The 22,146-nt window shown below is 35.6% G+C and overlaps 1 protein-coding gene across 1 annotated transcript in view; it reads left to right on the forward strand.

Moving 5' to 3' along the window:
* KNDC1 (kinase non-catalytic C-lobe domain containing 1) overlaps positions 1-22,146 on the forward strand; it is a 55,253-nt gene that overhangs the window by 14,780 nt on the left and 18,327 nt on the right. The window contains exons 4-9 of the mRNA XM_066323791.1: positions 7,654-7,800; positions 9,896-10,013; positions 10,361-11,385; positions 18,605-18,719; positions 21,814-21,885; positions 21,992-22,053. Coding sequence (XP_066179888.1) covers positions 7,654-7,800; positions 9,896-10,013; positions 10,361-11,385; positions 18,605-18,719; positions 21,814-21,885; positions 21,992-22,053 — 1,539 coding nt within the window. The remainder of the gene's footprint in view (positions 1-7,653; positions 7,801-9,895; positions 10,014-10,360; positions 11,386-18,604; positions 18,720-21,813; positions 21,886-21,991; positions 22,054-22,146) is intronic.

The raw sequence follows: 22,146 nt of genomic DNA on the forward strand, positions 1-22,146 counted from the left end.
GGAATTACTGCTTATCATTACTTTTTATCAAAAGATTCCTCTTTCATTAATTTTATGTCTATTTTACACAGATATTCAGGACACTAAAAGATCCATGATCTTTGCTACTCTGGATAATTTATACTCCCTGAAACAATGGCAAATAATTTTTACCATTTGCACGAACTAAAAAGAGAGCTATTTTGCCAATGTATGAGAACATTCATAAATACCCCTGGTTCTGAAAGGTTCAGGAAATGATTGACCTAGAAGTATATGGTAGATGCCTTCCTAATCTCCAGATAAAATTTCAAGACTACTTCAGTTTCCACCATGAATTAGAGAATTAGTTGTTGAGATTTAGTCAGCAGAGCCTTTGGGATTGTGACAAAATGGTTGTCACTTGCACATCAGTGTCCTTAATTACAGCGTTTTAGGAAACCTTAGAAGACTAACTGTGAACATGCTTTTGAAGCTGGGGATAGTGTCTCCTGGGAAACGTATTGACTTAAGTTTTTTTAGATAAGCTTGCAACATGTTTTGAATTAATGTCTTTGTATATACATACTCCAAGATTCTTGAACTTTTCAACCCTTTCACCAAGTTTAAAAATAAAACAAACAAAACCAGGAAAAAAACAACACATCAAAACCACAAGCCAACAAACAAACAAAATCCCCCAAACAAACATAAAAACCAAAGCGAAAAAAGCCCCACATAACAACCAAAAATCCCAAGCAAATTTCTCCTTTCTGTCAACTGTAATAGTACTTTTATTCTTGAGTAGAGAAGGAGCAAGGTTTACTTCTGTAGAAAACATTCCCCTGTGAAACAGTCAAACTAAAAACATAACCAATCTGAAATCAGCCCCCAACCCTTCCCCACCAAATGTTTATGTTCCTGTAATATAAAGTGAGAGCTACCTACCTTGGCTGCTTCTGTCATCTCCAGCTGTTCTATGAAAATTGGTGTTTTGAATGTTGTCATAACAAGACATTATGCAGAGAGGTAAATACAGAAGTATCTGGCCAGCTATCTACATTTTGCACTTCATCTTATATATGATCCTGATAGAAAAAAAAATGTAAATCTACATAGATTATTTTGTTAAGGAAGAGTTAACTGGTTATTGTAAGGAAGAGTACTGGTTTATTGTACACATAAAATGAATATTTTATGTGTCAGGGTATCATTGATTCATGTCTTCACAAAAGATCTGGGATGCTATTCTAGTGTATTGGCCCACAGTGTTCTTATTTGGAAGTGCTGTAATTCAGTTTTTTACCTCCAAAATGTGTAAAAGTATCCCTCAATACAGAATGGTGTTGAATGCATTACTTAGAGTGACAGACTTTACCAGTAAGGCACCATCTCTTAGGTTTAAGATTAAAAGAATGTTGGTTTTTTAAATAATGATTTTTCAGTACTGTAACTAACATTGTATTTACCATAAAATGAAAGAAAAAAAAAATCCTACACAGTTGAAAGAAGACTGAGCCAGTCTGCTCAGTGTGCATGTAAGTTTTTCTCAGGCTTCCTTATTTTTATGCCTACAGGGAATAAGTTGTGTTACCTTAATTAAGTGATAAATGAGTTACCTATGGCCAGTAACTTCAAAGTAAGGAGGTTAATGGCTGATAAATCATAAGGAGAGCTGTGACACATGAAACTCCGTTTCAAAGGGAGTATTTAAAAAATATCATTGTTCAAGAAGCTTTAAAGATAAATGTGAGTAACTTCTGCTATCTTAACCTCTGAAGTATTCATCAGGTTTGGGGTTTTTTTTGCAGTATTCATCCTTACCTGTCATAGTTATTCAGTCATGCAGGAGAGGAGTCAATTGGTGTGCTACTCATCCGTGTTGAGGTGCCTGATCTTTGTGATTAAGGGAGCCTAAAAGTAGGATGGAAGTGTAAGAAACCTGTTCTTAATTCGTGTCTTCACTCTGCAAATAGATGAGTAATTCCATGAAAATAGCATGGTTTAAATTTGCTCAGGATTCTGGGCATGTTCATCTTCAATGTGACTTCCAAGAGGGAAATGGATTTTTACCACGGTAACAGTCAGTAGCTTAAGATTCATCTGTCTTTAGTACAGTAGTTAAGGTAACAACACTTTTTGAAACTGTATTGAGATCCATTTGAATTTTTTTTTTTTTTCATTTCTGGGTGTAGCTCTGAATTGACAATATTTCTTTTCAAAGTGATGACTACTGTAGATGCTGGCAAATTACTCTACAGACAGAAGTCAACATTCATATGAAAGCCAAAATCTATTGTTGTTAAAATAATGTTTGCAGGTAACACAGAGACTGTTGCAAATGTACCTTTATGATTTATTTTTTGAAAAAATAATATGTATCTCCTGTCGAAGAAGTCCTGAAAATAAGCCCCTGAGGTTAGTCAAAAAGTATGAAAAAAAACCTTACAAAACAATGAAAAGCTGATATTTTTCATATTTCTCAAAACACAGAAATGCTACCCAAAGTCTGTAATGTTTGCAAATGAAGAAGATACAAAAGAGTTTTTCAAAGAAAGCCATAGCCAAAAAGCTATGTAATTTTTTCAAACATGTTTTAATCTTGTAGGACCTTCAATAAGTTCATACATTGCAACTCTTCTTCATGGAAAATTATCAAAAATTTGGCTCAATTAAGAGTGTCAGAACAGACTAGTGACCAACCTGACAAAATCAGCAGTAACATAAATTTCCAGGACCAGATGGTGAAATGGCATTCATTAAAAAAACAATTACTTCAAGTAGTATACTCTTTAGCCTTGAAGATCTGTGAGGTGTGCTGTGGCAGCAGCCATGGAGTGAGTGAGTGTCAGCTCTTGGAAATGAAGAAGTGGGTGGCAACAATGAGATGTGCGTGGGTGGATTCAAGCAAAATATTGCCTTTTGATGCTGTAAAATGTGGAAATTCTTACTGCAAAACATAGATGCAAGAAGGTTGCACGTGGATAAAGCTTAGACAAAGTCAGGGGAATAAAACAGTTGGCATGAATTGTTACAGACTAGAAGCCTGCAACTATAAAACTGAGATTAGGCTGTTGTCCTGGGTAGTGTTTCTCAGTTCAAACTGGATGATACAAACAGAGGTCACCAGAAACCAGAACCAGTAAAGTGCAGAGACTAGGTAACAAAGCCTTGCTTGTGTCTTGTGATATGCACTGATGACCTGATGTTTGCCTAACAACACATAAAAACTTGAAAGCTTTCACTTACTTTTGTTAGGATAATTAAAAGAGAATTTGAGAGTTAAAATACCTGCAAGCTTTGGCCATAAGAAAATCTGACCTGTGGATGCATTTTGGGCCCCATTTTTTTAGAAGTCTTTTGGGAACCAAGTTTTTTCAGGCTAGCTTAACTGCAGTTAGAAGGGATAAATTCCACATTCCAGCATTTTTTAACCACTTCAAGCTAGACTGTATGTTTTGTGAATAGTCTACAGTGGCTGAGCACTTCTAGCCCATTCTGCAGACTAATTATCAAAGCTTCCAGAGTGCCAAATGAACATGAAGCTAACATTTAATACAGCACCTTCCAGTAATTACAATTACACAGAAAGACATGTAGTTAATTTGTAATGAAGGAAAGTATTGAAAATAATAGACCTATTTCCCTTTTCTTTTCTCACTGAGAAATATTACTGACTTTCTTTTGCATAAAAACAGTGCTTTTTAGAGTGACTATATAGAAAAATGACATAGATAAATATTAAATGTTTTCTCCAGGTAGTAATTTTCTCGAGCATTACCTTGAATTTCTTTATAAAACTTTGAGGTTTAAAATCACAATGAAGCTTTCATTTATGGAACCCTTAAATGCTTTGAATTGTGAAAGGGTGGAAGTATCTATATCTGCGCAATCTCAAGAAAGAAAAAGAAAAATACACAAAGAAAAACAAGGGTCAAATAAAAATGTCAAAACCAAGAATTGTTTCACACAATTTCTGTAACTTGTCACTTAGTCAGAAATATATTTCAGGAAGTATTAGTTGTATTATGGTCTTTTTCAGTTCTTCAGAAGACCTACAATTCTGGACTCAGTGAAATCTCAATAGAGAACATAAATGGCCATTATTCGTAATTGCTACATGCTTTTGCAGTCGCTATTCAAAGGCTCTTTTGTCGGCTTTTTCCTGTAGTGTTTGTCTGCAAATGTGAGTTCCTGGAGAAGTTCAGTTCTTTAGCCCTGTCAATACAACAACGCCTCTGTTACACTCTCTGTGTAGACTTGGAACTTTATCATCCTCTCCCAATCTTTTGATTGACAGATTTTAAAACTAGACCAGATCATAACTGTTTTCTGATTTCATTTCCTGTAGTGTTAAATGATTATAAAATGGCATACAGCAAGGCAAGTAATTTTTGATTAGAACTTGCAGAAGCCTTTTGGAGTGTATTTAAAGCATGATATAAAATTATAACATGATGGCAGAAGCTTTCCTCTCCCTTGGTAAGTGCTTCCAGTACTTAGCCTACTCATTTAAAAAAAACCCTGTATCTTCACCTTTTGAATTACCTTTTTGGGGTTTTGTTGTTGTTGTTGTGTTTTGGGTTTTTTTGATGTTGGTTTTTTTGGTCTTTTTTTGTCTTGTTATGCTTTTGTCTTGGAAACTACTCTAGTATTAAAAGTTATTTTGATTTGAAGCTACTTCTGTGATTATGACCTTCAAACCTTTCTCTGAAATACATGAGTTCCCTTGTTTCAGCATGTTGCTGAAAGAAGGACTTTTATTACCTCAAATCATACTTATTACACTCTTCAAACATCTGGGGGTTTTTTTGGGGTTTTTTTTTGTTTGTTTGTTTGTTGGTTTGGTTTGGTTTTTTGTTGTTGTTGTTGTTGTTGTTGTTGTTGTTGTTGTTTTTTGTGTTGCCATTGTGATTCTTAACGGGCACATTATTTCTATTATGGCCTTCCCAGTAATGCATACCATAATGGTTTACCTACAGTTCTTGTTATATTTGCTGGCTTTGGGCTAAGAGGGTATGTACTCTCCAGGACCAAATCTGGAGAGTTGGTTTCCTAATATGACTTCCTCCCTTTCCTCCCATCCTTTTTGAAACTGGCACTGTGGTGCAGTCTTGTTGGCATGGTCTGTATATTTTTGTAACAAGTGACATTTTGTCTTTAACTCCTGGGCCTCCTTAGGAATTTTGAAGAGATTGCTTTGGGGTTTTTTGGTTTTTCTTTTGGATGTCTGGAAATGCGTGCTGTTTATCAGCTATTAAATTATTACCCTGTAATGCAAAATGCTTATAATTCAAAAACCTTTTCTCCTTATCTACATCTAAAACAAGTGGGTGTGAGGGGAGTTTTTGAGGGGGATGTGTTTTGTTGGGGTTTTGGTTTTGTTTCTTTTTGTGGTGGTGGTTTTGTTTGGTTCGAGGTTTTTTTTTTTCAGAAATTAAGAAAAAGAGCCCTCTTAACTATTTAGTAGAATTCCTAACAGCCAATTCAGTCCCAATTCTAGCTGACCAGAAGACAAGGTTTTTTACATCCTTTTTTATTTGTTGCTTTCCATAGAGGAGACTGAAAAGTCTTTAGCTTGCTTGTGAGATTGTTTTCATTGAGAGCAGTCACTTCAAGTAAGCATTTGGTGTTTTATACTTAAGAATTTGCTGTACTTACTACATGTACCCATCTTGCTCTTCTTTCCCAGGAAGTGAAATTGTCTTCCTAAGCCCAGCTGTGCAGCCAAGTAGAAGCATTTTAATGCATTAACTTGGGGAACGCCCCACCTAGTGGACGATCATAAATTAATTGTCTCATTGCTCCAGTTCAGCCAGACTTAAGGTTACCTTGGATTACCTTAAATATTACCCATGTCGTTCTACCCGTGTAGAATTGTAGTTCTTTTTGAGTAGTTCTGTTAGTCCAGATGGAGTGCAGTTTCTGCAGCTGAAATAACTATGGGTAAAGGTTGTGGTGTGTATGAAAAAAACATTTTTCCATCACCTTATTAGTGGACTATTTGCTCAGGATTCATAGTTTTGTATCCCTTTGCCGACGTGGTCTGTTTCATCTTACAAAATAGAAGAAAACGTTTTGGTCTGTCAAGGGTGTGATTCAGTGGAGCTGCTGCCGCCACTGAGTGGGTTTTAGTAGTTTATGTGGTACAGAGAGAGGGGCCATGGGGAAAGAAACCCTTACTTTTGGAACAGATGAACAGCCTTCATTCTTCTGCTAAATCAAAATAAAAATCATAACAGTTCCTGTCTTAGTTCCTCTGAGATTCTCAAAACTCTTCAGTTACCTCTTCTGCTTAATGATGAAGTTGTGTAATAGTGAAGAACTTGAGAATGAAATTACTGCTTCGGAAAAAAAAAAATCTTTTCTATCTAGATCAGATGGCATATAGTCTGCTTTTCTGACACTTGTGCTAATCTTGATATGTCCCAAAAATAAATCAAGGCTTCAGAGCCAGCAGTCAGCACTGGTTTATGTGTTCTTGGTTTGGAGATGGTATGGAGGGGAGAGGGGAAGAGAGGCATTGTCCAATCTCACACACACAGCTCTTCCTGATAGATGGTGTTACACATCCCTTCGTGGAGGTGTCCTGCCTCACTAGAAAGTAAATGTACAAGCATACCTATGGAAAAAGTACAATTCTTACTATTTAGAGACAAAAATAGACCTTAATGAGAAAGTTAGGGGTGGGCAGGGAAAGGAAATTACTTTTGACCTTTGATTCAGTCTTCTTTCTAAGGTAAGAGATGGTAAATGTGTAGCAAATGCATTAAAACCAATTTAATGTACAAGTGCCACCGTTATTAAATTTATGTATGTATCTGTAAACCCCAGACAACAGTGTTCAGTACATTTGAATTCCTGGATATGGTGCATCACTATTGAAGTGTTTATCCAAACTTCCACTTATATTTGTTTATAAAATTTTACTGAACTGTTCTGTATGAATGGAACATAAAATACCGACCATCATGGGTAAAATACCATTACTTGAGCAGATCTGAAAAGGTATTTTTAATTTTTTTTCTTTTTTCAAGGAGCAAGATACTTCTATAATGAGGAGGTAAATGTGGTGTGTGAGAAATCTACTGCATTAGCAATAGAATTTAAAAAATTGTTGGTTCACCTAACCTTAACCTATCATGAGGATGTGTGCTTTGAGAGACAGAGGTGGAAAACATGGAGTATTTTTTAAAATTCTTTCTTAAGTGTCTTCAGTGACAAATGGTATTATGCTGTATTTTTTCTGCTTCTCTTCTTTATGCTTGATAGCACTCAGAAAATATTGCTATATATAAAAGAGTTTCTTTCAAATTCATATTTTGTTTCCCTGCTAAGAGGACTGTCACTTCAATCTCCCAGCATGCTTCTAATATAAGCAGTATTTACACAAACACAGGGTTCTCAGTTTCATATTTAATTGTAACCTGCTGTAATACTTGTAATACTGGTTATTGACAAGGGAAAAAAGACCTTCTAATTGGACCCCACAAGATTTCTTTTTGTTTGCAGCAAGTATATCCCCAAAGTTGGTTTGAAGCTGGTTTTGTTCATCGTGTTTAAATTATACCACCTTTCCAGTAAACTGTTAGCTTAAAATTGAAAATAGTGTAAGTTTGTGTGGTCTTGTGGCTTTGGTGGCAGAAGGAAGAGAATTGGTAACATATTTAATATCTTTTTTTAAACTTCATGCAGGCACACATCTATTCTTTGGGTGCAACGCTGAAAGCAGCAATAGAATATATTGTAGAACCTGAGACAGAATCAGAATTTGGACAAGATCTCCACACACTACTGGAACAAATGCAAGAAGAGAATCCTGAAAATAGGCCAGATATTGAGGTAAAACAGCTTTAACAGTTTTTAAAAAAGTGATGCTTATATATCTGTATGTATCCTCATTAATCTCTATGTGTCTCATTAATCTTTGTAATTATCAAGATGGTCGTGATAAGCAGTATGCTCAGGTTTTGCAAGAAAGCTGAGGTCTTCCCCAACTCAGCAGAAATTCATCTTTTTTCCCACTCTGATGGATATACAACCTGGAAAGTAGATGCAGATATTACACAGTTCTTGGATTTTTAGGAAGGTTGGATGAATACACTGATGGATCCAAATTTTCTCATTAATTGTTTTCCTCCCATTTAATATTTGGTTTGCAGAGAGATAGAGTGCCATTAGAAATAAAAGCACAAGCATTATGCTGTGAAATTTGTGTGAAAATTGGATTGTGTTTAAGAAGGCGATGTAGGGACCCAGGAAATGTCTGTTCCTTGGCATGTTCAAAGCATTACTACTAACTAGTTTTTCTGTAAATACATAAAGGCTTAGATATTATTGGATTTTGTATTTTTTTTTCCATTTAGCCTCTTATTTTACCTTTAGCTGTTAGAAAGAATTTGAAACCATATAGGATTTTTCAGGCTGATGTTTTCAAAGAATTTACATTCTAAATGTTTGTTACCTGGTAGAGTTATTTGATGTTAACATGCAAAAGTTTAACTTCAATGGTTTTGCAGACTATCAGAATGTAACTAGTGGATAACAGTTGTGCAATGTGTTTTTTCTTGGATTCAGTTCTTGTACTTCAGGATAGTGCTATCTACCTTTATTTATTTTTTTGGCAGGGAGTGGGTGATGTTTCATTTTCCCAAGCTGATAGTGTGCATTCTAAATGGTATAGCACCTATGATCAATAATTTGCAGGAAGACTGCTGCAACAGAAGAATTAACAGTTTCATTTTTATAAAGTAAAAAATACTGTCTCGCTGACTGAGGACTTCCCAAGCAGTCTAATACCTGATATGGTGCCTGCTTGGGCAGCTGCTCTGTTTCTATTCATTTACTGTTGTCAGAGGAGGGAGTGTATAGCACTCTCTCATCTCCAAGTGGTCTGTAGACCCTGAAAGCTGTTGCTGGCTATTTAAATCATCCCAAAAATAATTGGTCTTTTGTAATGTGTAAGAGTCACTTTGAGGTATGTTCTTTCTGTTCTTTTCCACTGGACACTTTCTTGGATGAACAGAGTTCAAGGAGGTATTTGTAGGGAAAACCCCTAGACTTTCTAGGCATTTTGCTAGACTTCAGCACAGCTGGATATCTGTCTCCCTTTCTCCTGTCCTTCCTCAATCCCATATGTGAACCAGCAGGGCCAATATCTTCTTTCCATGCACAGCAGCAGAGGAGTAGTTGAGTGGGTTAATGGAGAAGTTGAGAGCATCTCCTAAGAGCTGCATGAGATCTTAGCAGTGTTTATCTAGGAATAGTTACTGAGGAAGTGGTGGGATGTATTTGGAAAGGCAGCTCTCTTCTACATCCTGCCCAAAGGGACAGGTTTTTAAATGTGTGAATATCTGTAGTTAATTATGTGTGAGACCAATGCTAATGCCATCAAATGGTGCTCAGGCTGCAGAATAGAGATATGAAGGACTGTTACTTCTTGTGATCTCATAACGATTGCTTTCTCTAACTGGGAATTTTGCTTTTTAGATATTTGTATTTTGCAATTTTAGGATTCAGGGTTTAATTTTAATGTAATTTCTGTAATAAAAACATTCATCATCCTGCCTGTGTCACTGAATTCAAGCGAAGCCTTGGCTGTTTAAAAAAGGAATCAGCACTCTAGCTTTTTGCATTTTCACTATGTTGCTCATAAAGGATAACATTTAAGATACTTTTTATCAGTTTTTCTTGACTTTCTAACTGTAGGCTAAAACTTGAATTGTATTAAATGACTTCATAATAGCCCATGGTAAAAACAAGAAATTAATTCAGCCACATAATAGAAACACGCAGTATAAAGAATTGGAGAAGAAAGACCTCCAGTGTAGTATCTTATAATTTCAGATGTACTGTGGGAGTTAACATCATTCATGTTAGTCAAAATTCACAAATCTATTCATTATTAAAATAAGTATTTAACATTAATTTTCTCTAGAGCATTTTGTCGTTATGTGAAGAAAAAATGAAGATTGCTTCATCAAGTAATATTTGTAGAAGCTTGTCTGCTGTTGGAAGAAGAGTTCTTTCAATTGAATCATTTGGTGCTTCTCAAGGTAACCTTAAGATGTATTTAGTCTAAAACTTCAGATTGCCTGACATATCTAATGATTTTTCAAAGACTATGTTTGTATGATCCTCTGTTACAGGTTTCTTTCCTAGATTACAACAAATCATTATTAAATATTTGTAGATTGGTGATTAGGGACATGCAACTCTTAATTAACATAATATATTTAAAATGTCCCTTATGATTCAAAGTGATTTGTTCAGGAATTGAGAATTTTTGTAACATACTAAAGATATGTAACAGCAATGGCAGAAAAAGCAATATTAAGATTTACTAGGATAAATTAGAAGGTTTAAACACACATTTAATATAAACATCTGTATTTGTGTCTAGATGTCTGTGATAACATGTGGAAGGGAAGAATGTGTCAGAGAAGTTTGGGATCTAAATTATACTCAAATGAGAAAAGCAGCATTGCTGGTGATTCGTCTGCAGTGGAAGAAGTGACGACTGCCTGTCATAACAACTCTTCTGTAGTTGCCATGGTGACTGGCAGAGAAAGTGGTTTGAAGGAAATGCAAATTGATCTGGATAATGAGAAAACTCAACATTCTCAACTTGCAACTCAAACTGAAAAGAGCAAAGAAGAGGATAAACACACAGTGTATAGTGACAGCTTCGCTAGCATTGCTTTGGATATAAAATCATGTGTTATTGACCTGGAGAGAGATGGCCTTTTTAAGAAAGGTTCTTTGAGAAAAATGAAGACCTTTCCAAAGCTACCACTTGAACTTGCAGATACAAATAACTTTTTTACTTCTGTAACCAACAGTGGACCAACAGCAGATAGGAAAAATCACTTCGTAACACAAGAATCACTACCTCTAGACAATAATAATGAGGTTGCTTTTTCAAAGGGAAATCTCAATTCGTTTGCTGTCAGTAGTCCACCAGAAATAGAATCTCAGAATCACCAAGTTGATGATCGTCGTTTACAAGCACCATGTGTATGCACCCAAGTGTCTGGCTTGAATCTAGGAGAACATATGTCACTTATCAGTGGTAAAAAGATAGGTTTTTCTTCATCTGATCACAGAGAAGACTCTTCTGGTGCTACCTTTGAAGTGCTAAAACCAGCTGATATGCTAAAAAGCCCAAATCAGTCAATTGCTGGAGCAAAAATGCTAGACAACTACTTGCTGTTGGAAGACTGTTCTGAAACTCTTCAAGGGTCAAATGAAAATTATGTACCACATTTTAACAAGATGGATTCAGTGTTAACAACAAAACCCAGTGGGAACAGACATGGATCAAACCTAATTAGGCCACCAGAATTAAGCAACGGTGTGATGAGTGCAAACAATAATGAAGATAATCTTTGTGGAGGCAGAGGTTCAGAAATCAAAAGTAATGAGCAGGTAGTAAAAATAAAGTCTTCATTATATAGTTGCTGTAGTCACTTATGTGGAGATGAGATGACTTAAATACTGTGTGATTTCTCCCCGCCTTGTGCCCTTTAGCATCCCAGAAAATGGAATTTTGCTAGTCTGCACACTTTAGAGTTAATATTGGAAACATGGTGATCCTTTTTTCCTCTTAAATTAAAAAAGTAAAGTGCTGCGGTGAAATTTATGCTGTTGCAAAATCAACTTCCATGCATACATGCATTTTTAACTCTTTATGTTACTGTCAATGCATAAATTTCACTACCTTGCAGTGAGCCTCCCAGGTGCTTATGAAAATTGCAGAATTCCTGACTGTAAACCTGACCTCATTGAAATCAATGGCAATATCCCATCAGCTTCAGGAAGATAGAGTCCACATTATTTTTAATCTTACATGTACATTTAAGTTTTTGGAAATTGTACATATGCTATATTTGTTCTGTGTTCTTAAATTGCTGTCTCTGTTTGTTATGTATGTTTCACTATAGAATTTAAATATGTGCACAATGTGGTGGATATGTTGTCTCATGCATTGAGTCTTTATAAATAGCCAAATAAGAGAGGGAGAATCTACCAGAATTTGTTATAGATAATTGTAATATGGTCTCTTCTCTGCGCAAATTAAGTATCTCAGGGTGGACAAGTTTGGTCTCTGACTAGATGGTTTTCTCTTGTGCCACACTCAGAGGTGTAAACAATCCCTGTGGTAGGAGAGCTGCTGTCTAAAACTTCAGGGTTGTTTATCCTTCTCCAGCTTTGTTATGGCGGGATAAAAATGAGCAGCACAAACTTCACACGTTTTGTTTCCAGACATTATTCTTAGGTGAAGATGTTGGGTTTTTTCTTTGCTTGTCTACTGGTAAGTCAGCCTTGTTCTCCTTGCCGACCAGCCCATCTTCCAGCCATCCCATACAGTGGCACTTAGGGTTACATTCAGTCTCTATCCGTCCCTTTTTTCACCTTGTCCCAACATCTTCGCTGGAGCACTAACCTGGACTTATCAGGTGTGTAAAGGGCCTTTTGTTCATCATAGCTCAAAAACCAGGGCAAATTGAAGAATCTGTCCCTTTTTCCTTTTCTTGTCTCTTCTCTCTCAACACATCTGCTTATTAAATTCATAGTTCAGGAGGATAGTAAGCGTGGCTAAGTACCACATGGCATGGTTTTGCCTTTCAAGGGGGTTATTCTTTGTATGCATATTGAATTCTTCATTTAGTTTTTAAACCCTGCAAGTGCATTCTTCAGACTCTGAGAAATAATCCATTTATTGTACACACATCCTTTTTTTTTTCCTGTTTCTGCCATCACTCGTGAACATAAGTTGAGTGTTATGATAGTTCTTTTTTTAAGGAGAAAAAAAAGCGTTGAAATAATGCATTCTGTCCTTCCCAGATTACCAGGGCATGAAGGTAGTTTTAGGAAAATAATCTTCCTCAGAATTATGGTTTTCCAAAGTTCTTCCATGAAATTAAAAGCTGTAACAAATCTTATTTGCCTTTTTTGCCTTTTTTTCAGCAGGACTTAAGACTGATGCACAGAAAAGTAAACCAAAACACATTTTCAGGTTATTCTGCTATTCTTCTGAAGTCTTTTTCTTCAAATATTTCATCCTCAACTTAAATAAAGTGTCCTTTCAGCCTGAACAGAATTTCATTCTTGCGAACAAATAGGATATTACTAACAGTGAGGTTATCCTGCTCCCACTGAACTCACAGGACAATCACTGTGAATTAGAAAAGGTAACTCTTATTCCAGGTACCCTAATAAGCAGTGCTGTAATACATAGCATCTGAAATGAAGACAGCAGGGTAGTGGTTCTTTGTTGTATCAGAGGTTTATAGCTGTCTTTTCAATAGAAGAAACATTTGATAGACTCATGCTCTATATTCTCTTTTTTAGTACATGATTCCAGCAAGTGTTCAGGCTCTGCCACATAAAAATGTGCTATTTAGAAAAATCTTGTTTGGCCTTAAATAAAAAACCCAAACAGAATAAAATCTTCTTTGATTATTTAACTGCTGTAGGGAGGGAAAAAAACCCTTAAATATATTAACACCTAGGCTTCTGAAATGGCTTCCTGAAATTTCTGACCTTGTAATCCTTTGTTTTCTGAAGGAAGGTCATTCATAGTCAGTAGTTAATTAACTGTATAGCAGACTTTACTGCAAGTCTTAGAGAAATGCAGTAGGTTAATGTTTGCAGCTTCTTTTTTTCTTTTGGAAAAGAGATTTTTTTCCTCAGGTTTCCAAAATACAGCTGGTTTTGCCTCTGTGTTACCTCCTGATGACTGGGGGAAACAAACAAACAAACAAACAAACAAAAAACCAACCAAACAAAAAAAACCCATACTGCGCTATCCTTTACATGACGAAAGTACAACTACTGTCTTTCTCTCAAGTTCCCATTGGCCAGAATTTTACCAGATTTTTTTTTTAAGAAAGCATGAGTCTGAATTTGTTCATTTGCAGCAAAAGCACAAGTTTGAAGCCCCAACTAATGTGATTTCTGCCTTGTGGGGCAAATAGAAAACACCTCAGAGGATTTGCAGTGCTGCTCTTTCCTGAGTTCTCTATAATATTTTTGATTGCAAGTAGAGGTCTCTCTAGCATTCCTTTCAGTGTTTCATGTTGTTAGAGAAGTTGCAATACCAGCCCCATCCGGTTGAAGATCAACCTTGTCTACTCTGGAGAACAGACAGTTTTTCTTGCCTGTCAGTATTTCTCCAGTGGACAATATTTTTCTAATACTCAAACACTGCTTCTTATTGTTGTGTGCTTTACTGCTAGTAAGCATTACTAAAAATACTTGCTTGCTTTTGTCTGGCTACTGCAATGTATCTTGTGAGGGTTTTCCTAGTAATTTTTATAGTTTTGCATGCCATAAATAAATATTTTTCACTTCAAGTTTGAGTGGGGATCTTTTATTTCTCTAACCAGTTTCATTCCAATCAGGTGTGTCTCATCTCTAATCCTTTTAAATGTTTCTCTGTGATTTAAATGCTATGGCATTTACTTGGGAAGGGTTAATGGAAAACTGACATATGCAAGTTTGTTTTCTGTTGGTCATTCATACCCTGTCAAGCATGAGAGAAGTGAAAAGCCATGTAGCTAGAGGCTGACACTTTAACACTGGGGAAATAACATGACGGAAAGAAAAGTTGTCAGTTCCCAGAATAATACTTGCTAAGAGAAGAATGATGAAAATCTTGCTTTAGCTATTTAAAACATGCCAGCATTATGTTCATAAAATAGATTATGTTTGCATATTTAGAATGCTTTACTAAATTTGGGGCTTACAATTCTGGTACCAGCAATTAAGTAGAAGATCTGTTAAACAATCTTTGCAGCACTGCAAAAAACCCATAGCTTTTCCAACAAGTAAGGTTTGAAATGCAATCTTTGGGCGTAAACCAAAATGGCACCAGGATGTAGATGTAGGCAATAATGGCTCATCTGGCTTTTTAATATTTTCTGACAAAATTTCTATGCTGTGAAAAACATTTTCTTACTTTTAAAAAATGGATAATATTTCTGTTATGAAAAGGTCTGATTGAGAACATAAATTTGGAAAGAGAAATTAGATTACAATTTTCTCTTTGGTGCAGTTTCACTGATGATAATATATTAATGAATGTTTAATAACAATATTAAGATAATGTTAATGGTTTAAATGAAGTGGGCTTATAAATGCTGAAGAGTTGTCTTGAGCTTGCTTTGCTAAAATATGCATGCTAAAGATGGTTTGACTAAAAGCATTTAATCATACATTTTCCAGTACTTCAGATTTTTCTTTCTTGGTGGTTGAGTGGGGATTTTAAGTTTTAGGAAATAGTAATAACCATGAATCAGAGAACTGCATGTTAAAAACCAAAACAGCCAAACCTGAGACATGGCTAAATAAGGAGTTTTACACTTACACGTTTGTTAAACCAAGGTTCAGTAGAGTTAGAATGTGCATTGTGTTGAAATACCTCAGAGGTGTGGTACCAGGAGCATTGCATTAATTACCTTTGTTTAAGGATTGAGGTTGAGAAGTGTATTCTTTTTCCTTTGAAAACTGTTTGAACCAAACTGTGTGCATTTTTCACCACAAATGCAAATGTGTGATGATGAAACATGTCTTGTCATGTACCTTGACTCCATGGGGTAACTTCTGCAAGGTGTAGGTAGCACAAGTCCCCAGCAAGTCTGAACCCTCAGTTTGCGTTTGAAGTCTTCCACAGTTCTCTTTCTGGTGAAGGAAGGTGGGAATTTTGAATAGTTAGGATTCTAGAAGAATTACCTTCTCGGGTATCTTTTTCAGGAATAAAATTGATATGATTGAGGTGAGAAGAGATGTGAATTATAGTAAGAGACAATAGCATTGCAGATATTTATTAGCATGACAGAAGACCAACTAGCACACAAATACTGGCTAACAATATTATATTTGAGGTTTATTATTTCTTTAGAATGATTGCCAGAGAAACAACGAGCACATGCATTTAGATGAAGTTCACCAACCTGTAACCAGACCGCATCCTTTTTTTCCCCAACTCAGTTTGATTTGGCCATCCTGTAGATGGCAGTGATTCTCTCATCTTATTGATGTTAAGATTTGCTTTCCCTACATAGTTTTTTCTTTCAAAATAGAGTTTTTCTGGTGCCTCTTCATCCTCTGCTTTCTAATCTATCATTGACAGTTCTGTCTTATAAACTTTTGCTGCTGCTCTTAGGATTTATTCCTACTCTCCTGCCACGCTTAAATGTCTTTCTGTGATTTCTTTCTTCCTCTAAAGAGCTTGGATATCTCAGAGGTGATGGGAAATACTTTGCAGCTTTCTGCTGTACAGCAAAATTCAGTCTCCAGTTTACTGAGATTCTTCTTTCTCTAGCTAGCCATTCATCACCTTTTCCTGAAGTGAAAGATGATTTGTATATGTGGTAAAGGAAGTCCATCTTTCTTCACTGCAGCTCTTAGAGCCTCTAGAGACATAAACTTCAAGAGGAGGGATGCTCTTACAGAGAAACATGTTGCACCAGTGTGTACTTGCTAGAAGGAAATTCCTAAATTCCAAGACCTTCTTAATGTTTTAGTCAGTCTGAAATTTCTCTCATGGTTTCTCTTCACTCATGTCAGCTGTGCAGGGTTAATTTGAAGATTTGACTGCTCTTTTCATTGTAAACTGTCTGTGAGCAAAGACATTTGAGGCACATGAGACCCACTGGTTCTCTGGAAGGGGAAACAGTGCTGCTCAGGGATAGGAATCTATCGACAGTATAGTAGGAAGCTCCATCCTATATACTGTCTAGACTAATTCATTCTTTTGATTATCTGTCCTTTTCCTTCCTGCTGTGTGTTTGATGGCTTTTTATCAGACAATTCAAGAGCTTACTTTTCTAGATACAGTAAGAGCACATGGATGAAAAAAGTTTGCACTCCAAGGTGCTTGTGATAGTAAAATTGGAGAATGAAACTGAATCTTATCACCTGGCTTCAAATCTGTCTATGCTAAAGTAACTAATTTTTGCGATGTGCCACAATGTAGGATAGAAGAATAATAGCACCAAGTTCATTTTTATCTGTCGGAGGTAGGCAGAATATGAAACCTTTCCAGTAAATCAAAAGGTGCGTTTCCTGATATATTTTGTTAAAAAAATGTAATTTATCTGGTTCTCCTTCAAAGAATATTTAAGCACTATGAGGCTAAAGTATTTTGTTCTTTGAGAAGGTCTTCTGGTTAAAATTATTAACAAAGTTTCAGCTACAGAAATATCCTTCTTTTCTCCATAGATTGCACTGAAGCTATTTCTATTTGTTGAGCTTTATGAAATTCAATGCAGTAGTCAGTTCATTACGTATTTCATGATAAAATCCAAAGAGCATCTCAGTAAAAGAATGAAAATTTGACTTTAGTAAATGACAGTGCAGAGGCTGATTTGTCAAAGTTAATGATGTACTGCCATTGTGTGTGGGAGAGACCCTTAGTCTATGTAGATTTTACAAATACTGATTGGCATATAAAGGTGCCTGTAAAAGCAACAAAACAATTCAGAGGGGGGTTTTGTTTGTTGCCTGTGCTTCAGTTTTGTGTTTGGGTTTTTTGGGGTTGATTTGCTTGGGTTTTTGTCTGGTTGGTTTTTGTTTGTTCAGGGATTTTTTGAGGGTGTAATGTTTGTTTCTTTCCATAGTTAATCCTGAATTGCTTCTGGTAATTCTTTTGCCTAACATGGCCTGAAATTTACTCTCTCAGGACTGCATATGCAAGAAAAAATACGCTGTGCTCATTTTAAAAAGAGTTCTTTGGGTCTGCTCTCACTCAGAGGTTTCTGCCTACAATGAATTTTTAGTGCTCCTTTGGTAGGTGAACAGAGATCATAAAGTGCAGCTGATGTCAAGAGCCACTAGAGATGAGCCTTTCCATATAGCACAGTTTGATCAGGAAGGTGTGTGCACTACTATAAATCTCAAATTCTTAGATTCACACAAACACACACCACCCCCCAAAAATAAAAAATCACAAAATGTAAAGTATGTCTCTAAAGAATAGTAAGTTTCCATGGAGCAGTATCTTTGTCACATTAAGGTATTATGCCAGATATCAAAAGCTAAATTGATAGTCAGAAAAACAAATGCTGTTACTACAAATTGAGCAGCCAGTGATTAAAACCAAAACAACATACTGGGATTTCAAATAAGCCTGTCATTAATTCTGTCAATATTGTTAACAACTTTCACTGAAGAACAAGAGATGTTGATGAAATCTTTAAGGTAAGACATGTAATGCAACTGTCAGGGTAAATCAGGTTTTGAATATGGGACTGCTATGTTGATGGCAATCATTTGAATTTTTTATGTTTTTCAGTCTAGGTATTATCCCTATAATTATGTAATTATGTTTCATCATAAAATATGTCTATTGCACAATGGACATTCTAAGAGTCTTTCCTTAGTATGGTAAGAAAGACCTTCCAGACAGCTCACTTTTCCTGAAGCAATTAAGCAACAATTCATTTATACAGTTAGCTGACTGTGACATGCTTTTTTAATAAGCAGTATTAATTCATTACTGGTAAGTGCAATAAAGATATTTTCTTGTTAGTTTTTAAGTTGAGTATGTTTTATATTAGGGTTTACTTTTTTATTGCATTAGTAGATGTTTTTAATTTGTGAATATTTTTATAACTTTCTGCATCCTCACTGTTTTTTTCAGTGGATCTCTCTTAAACTCCTGTTGTCCTGGTATGGTAGGCCTCTGAAAGACTTTGAACTCTGGGCATTATGTCATGAGTGTTTGTGTACTCTGCAGACTTGCATAGATTATCCAGGTATAGTCCTAAATATCATAAAGTATTTTACCTAGTTATCTATGTTCACTGTGTTAATGTTTCCTTTATTCTCTTGATTGAAAGGATCTTGACTTTCATTTTGTGTGCAGAAAATAATAGGCAATGTTTCTATTTTGACTCTCTTACATTGTGACAAAATTCAATTTGAAGTTTACTTCCATAGATAGATAAATGTCTTTTTTCCCTTTTTTTCTGAGTTTTGATGGCTTTTGTAGCAGAAATGGATGGCTTCAAGCAGTGAAACAAATTTTAGGCCTTTTGGGAATTGAGAATCTTTACTTCAACTTTCAACAAACACACTTGTGACTTGTATCATGAAGCAGGAAGAAATAAGTTTTACATATATATACATAAACAAAAAGCTTCCTCTTTAGCCTAGATTTCTTTGTGACAAATGATTCCTGGTGTATTTTCTACAGTACAGGCCTTTGCCATTTTCAAGTGCCCAGGGTCTTGTCATGGAGTTACTCCTTCCACATCCCCTATGCTTCAGTTTTACAGACAAATTATCAGAAGTAAACTTCTGAGAGAGGAAGAGGGAACTGTCCTTTGACAAAATTGGAATATGTTGCATGAAACTCAGAAGACCATTCTAAATTTCCAGGGACTTTCTGAATGATGGTTTAGTTTATACTAATGATAAACCTCTAACAGTTCTGATAAACAGAACAGAGGCTTTCACCACCACCACCACCCTGCCTTTCTTTTCCTTGATTTAAAACAAACTTGCTTTTGAGAATATGAATTTGAAGCCTGTAAGTGAATATAAACAACTAGATAGTAATGTACAGAAAACTTACTGCATCTCTTTGGATTTCAGCTTCTGTTATTTTATTTCTATGATATTAAATGGCTTAAAAGGAAATAAGCCGTAAGTGAAGATTCTGAGCACTTTGAGAATTGTTACCCATAAAACTAAGTATTTAATATACTTTGTAACAGAACGATTATTTCAGCCTCACAGCATGTTGCTAATGTTTCTGAAGGTTTCAGATAACTGCACATAATGGCTCAGATTTTAATGTAGTATGCTTAGCTCTGTTAACTGCATTCACATGCATCCGAATGCGTGTCTTAAAAATGTTCAGAGTTGTCATCTGAACCTTATGTAGCCTACAGAAGGGAACATAATGATACAAATCACCAAATGGAAGACACCTTACTTAAAAATTCTGTATTTGACAAATAAAGCTACCTTGAAGTTGAGTATTGGTTTCAGATTTAGAATATTTCTGCAAGAGCATTGTATGCCTGTTCTGAGGGGAGGGCTGCATTGTGGAAGAATTTATAGAAGTGTTACTACTTCAGTGCTCACACACACACATGAAGTTCTCTCAATGTTCCTTTTGAATAATATTTACTAAAGGTGAAGCTGATACGTATTTTGAATATATCTCGTAAAAATATCCTTTGTCGTGACAATGGTAGAGTAAGACTGGCAGCTGATGAGTCATGGTTAAATATATGAAGCTGGATTTTTTGTTTTGTTTTGTTTGTTCACATAGACAGCCTATTCCTCCAAATCCTTCCTTGATTACACTCTTCTCCTTATCCTAAGCTGGAATTACCTGGCTAAGAAAACATATCCCAAAGCTAGCCTCTTCTTCACGTATTTGTTAATTCAACTCTGCTACAGGAGTTGTTTGTAATCTCCGTTGGGACTTGACTTAATTCCTCTCCTCTTATCAGAGGATGTTGCTTACATGTTGCTCATGGGTGATTAAGGGAGCCAGGTGAACATTCTTACATTGTACTGAACAAGCTGAGACCTGGTTTGTGTGAGCAGGACCAGGGACATTTACTGCTGACAAAGACAAGAGAGCATGAAGCTTCCTCTGCAGAAATAACCAGGAAAAGTTCTCATTTAGGAAAGCTTTGCTTTTCAAGACATATACTTCAGGTCTAGCTTAAATATTATTGAAGCAGTAGACAAGCCTTTATTTATGTTAAGCATAGTGAATAATTTCATTTTAGATGTGGTTTGTACAGGTAACTAAAAAAAGCAAAAGCATTACTGCCTTTTTTTCTTACTTTATTTTTTTTACCCCTTAGACTTCTTCAATTATTTATTAGTAAATTAATATCTGTGTGTCTCTTAGGCATCTTTAATATTTTATTTCATAATTAATACAGGTAATGTTTTCATCTCTTATTCGATTTAAGAATCTATTCTTCCAATACTTTGTTTTTAGTAAGAAAACTGTGGATCTAATGGTAGTCTAGAAATAGAGGACTACACTACTGGCCAGTTGGCTTAATGTATTAAAACACATTAAATTAAAATCTGCTTTGAAGTTAGCAAACAGATAGACACAGTTTTGCCACAAGATTTTCAACACCAGATTTTTATGACATGATCTCGTTACCTTAACATTAAGTTCCTGAAGACCTCCAATCATTTAAAATAGTTTTAGAGGTCCATTATGTCTTTTTATAACAATGGAAAATTTCATAGCCTTGCAAATATCAACCTATGTAACATTTCTTCACTGAGAAACTGTGATTGTAACTATTTGTGAAAACCCAGACTTCATATCCTGTTGCACTTAGATGAGTTTTGGATCCGGCCACGTGTGTGTCAGCTTTCTCCAGATGATGACCTTCTATTTTTGTGGGATTGAAGGAGGAAAAGAGAAGAGAGACTTAAATTCTTAAGATAAATTGACCATCTTTTATCAGTACCTTGTGAGAAGACTAGAGTGTATCTAGCCATTATATTTACTTCTTTTTGCTTTGCTTCTTTCTTGACCTTCCTTTTCAGTGCTGGGTATAAAGAAAATAAGCTTCCAGTTTCTTTTCTTTGTTCTGCAGAAATTGATTTGGGTCATTACACAACTACTGTCTCTTTATTGGCTTGTGTCTATCCTAGAATAAATGTTATTTAAAGCATCGGTTATCATAGGATAATTTCTGGCACTGGAAATTCTTTGTTAAAATTATTTCTTTTTATTAGTGCTAAATAACTACAAGAACAGATACTTATTATGCCTTGCCCTTTTGTGGGTTTTGTTTGTTTGTTTGTTTTTGTTGTGTTTTGGTTTGTTTGGTGGTTGGTTTGGTTTTTTTTTTGCAGTGGTCTTATGTTTGGACTCTGTGCTGATTGACTGCCATGGAACGATCCTCTTTGCTGCTCCAAAAGCTGAAGGTAAAATAAGCTGAACATTGCATGTTCAGCTTTTATTTCTTTTCAGGGGAAACGGATAAGAAAGCAAACATATTACCTTTTGTTTCTGATTTCTTTTCTCATTTAGAATCCTGTGATGTATTTTATTTAGCTCCTGAAATTGAAGAAGAGGATGTGGATACTGAGAAGGTAATGTGGTAGGTTATGTAGGTTGCTTTGTATTTTATCCAAGGACTGTTTTATCCCTCTGCTAATTGAAGAAGAAAGCTAAACTCTTCTAAG

Source organism: Sylvia atricapilla, chromosome 8 (assembly GCF_009819655.1).
Source record: "Sylvia atricapilla isolate bSylAtr1 chromosome 8, bSylAtr1.pri, whole genome shotgun sequence".
NCBI classification, from domain to species: domain Eukaryota; kingdom Metazoa; phylum Chordata; class Aves; order Passeriformes; family Sylviidae; genus Sylvia; species Sylvia atricapilla.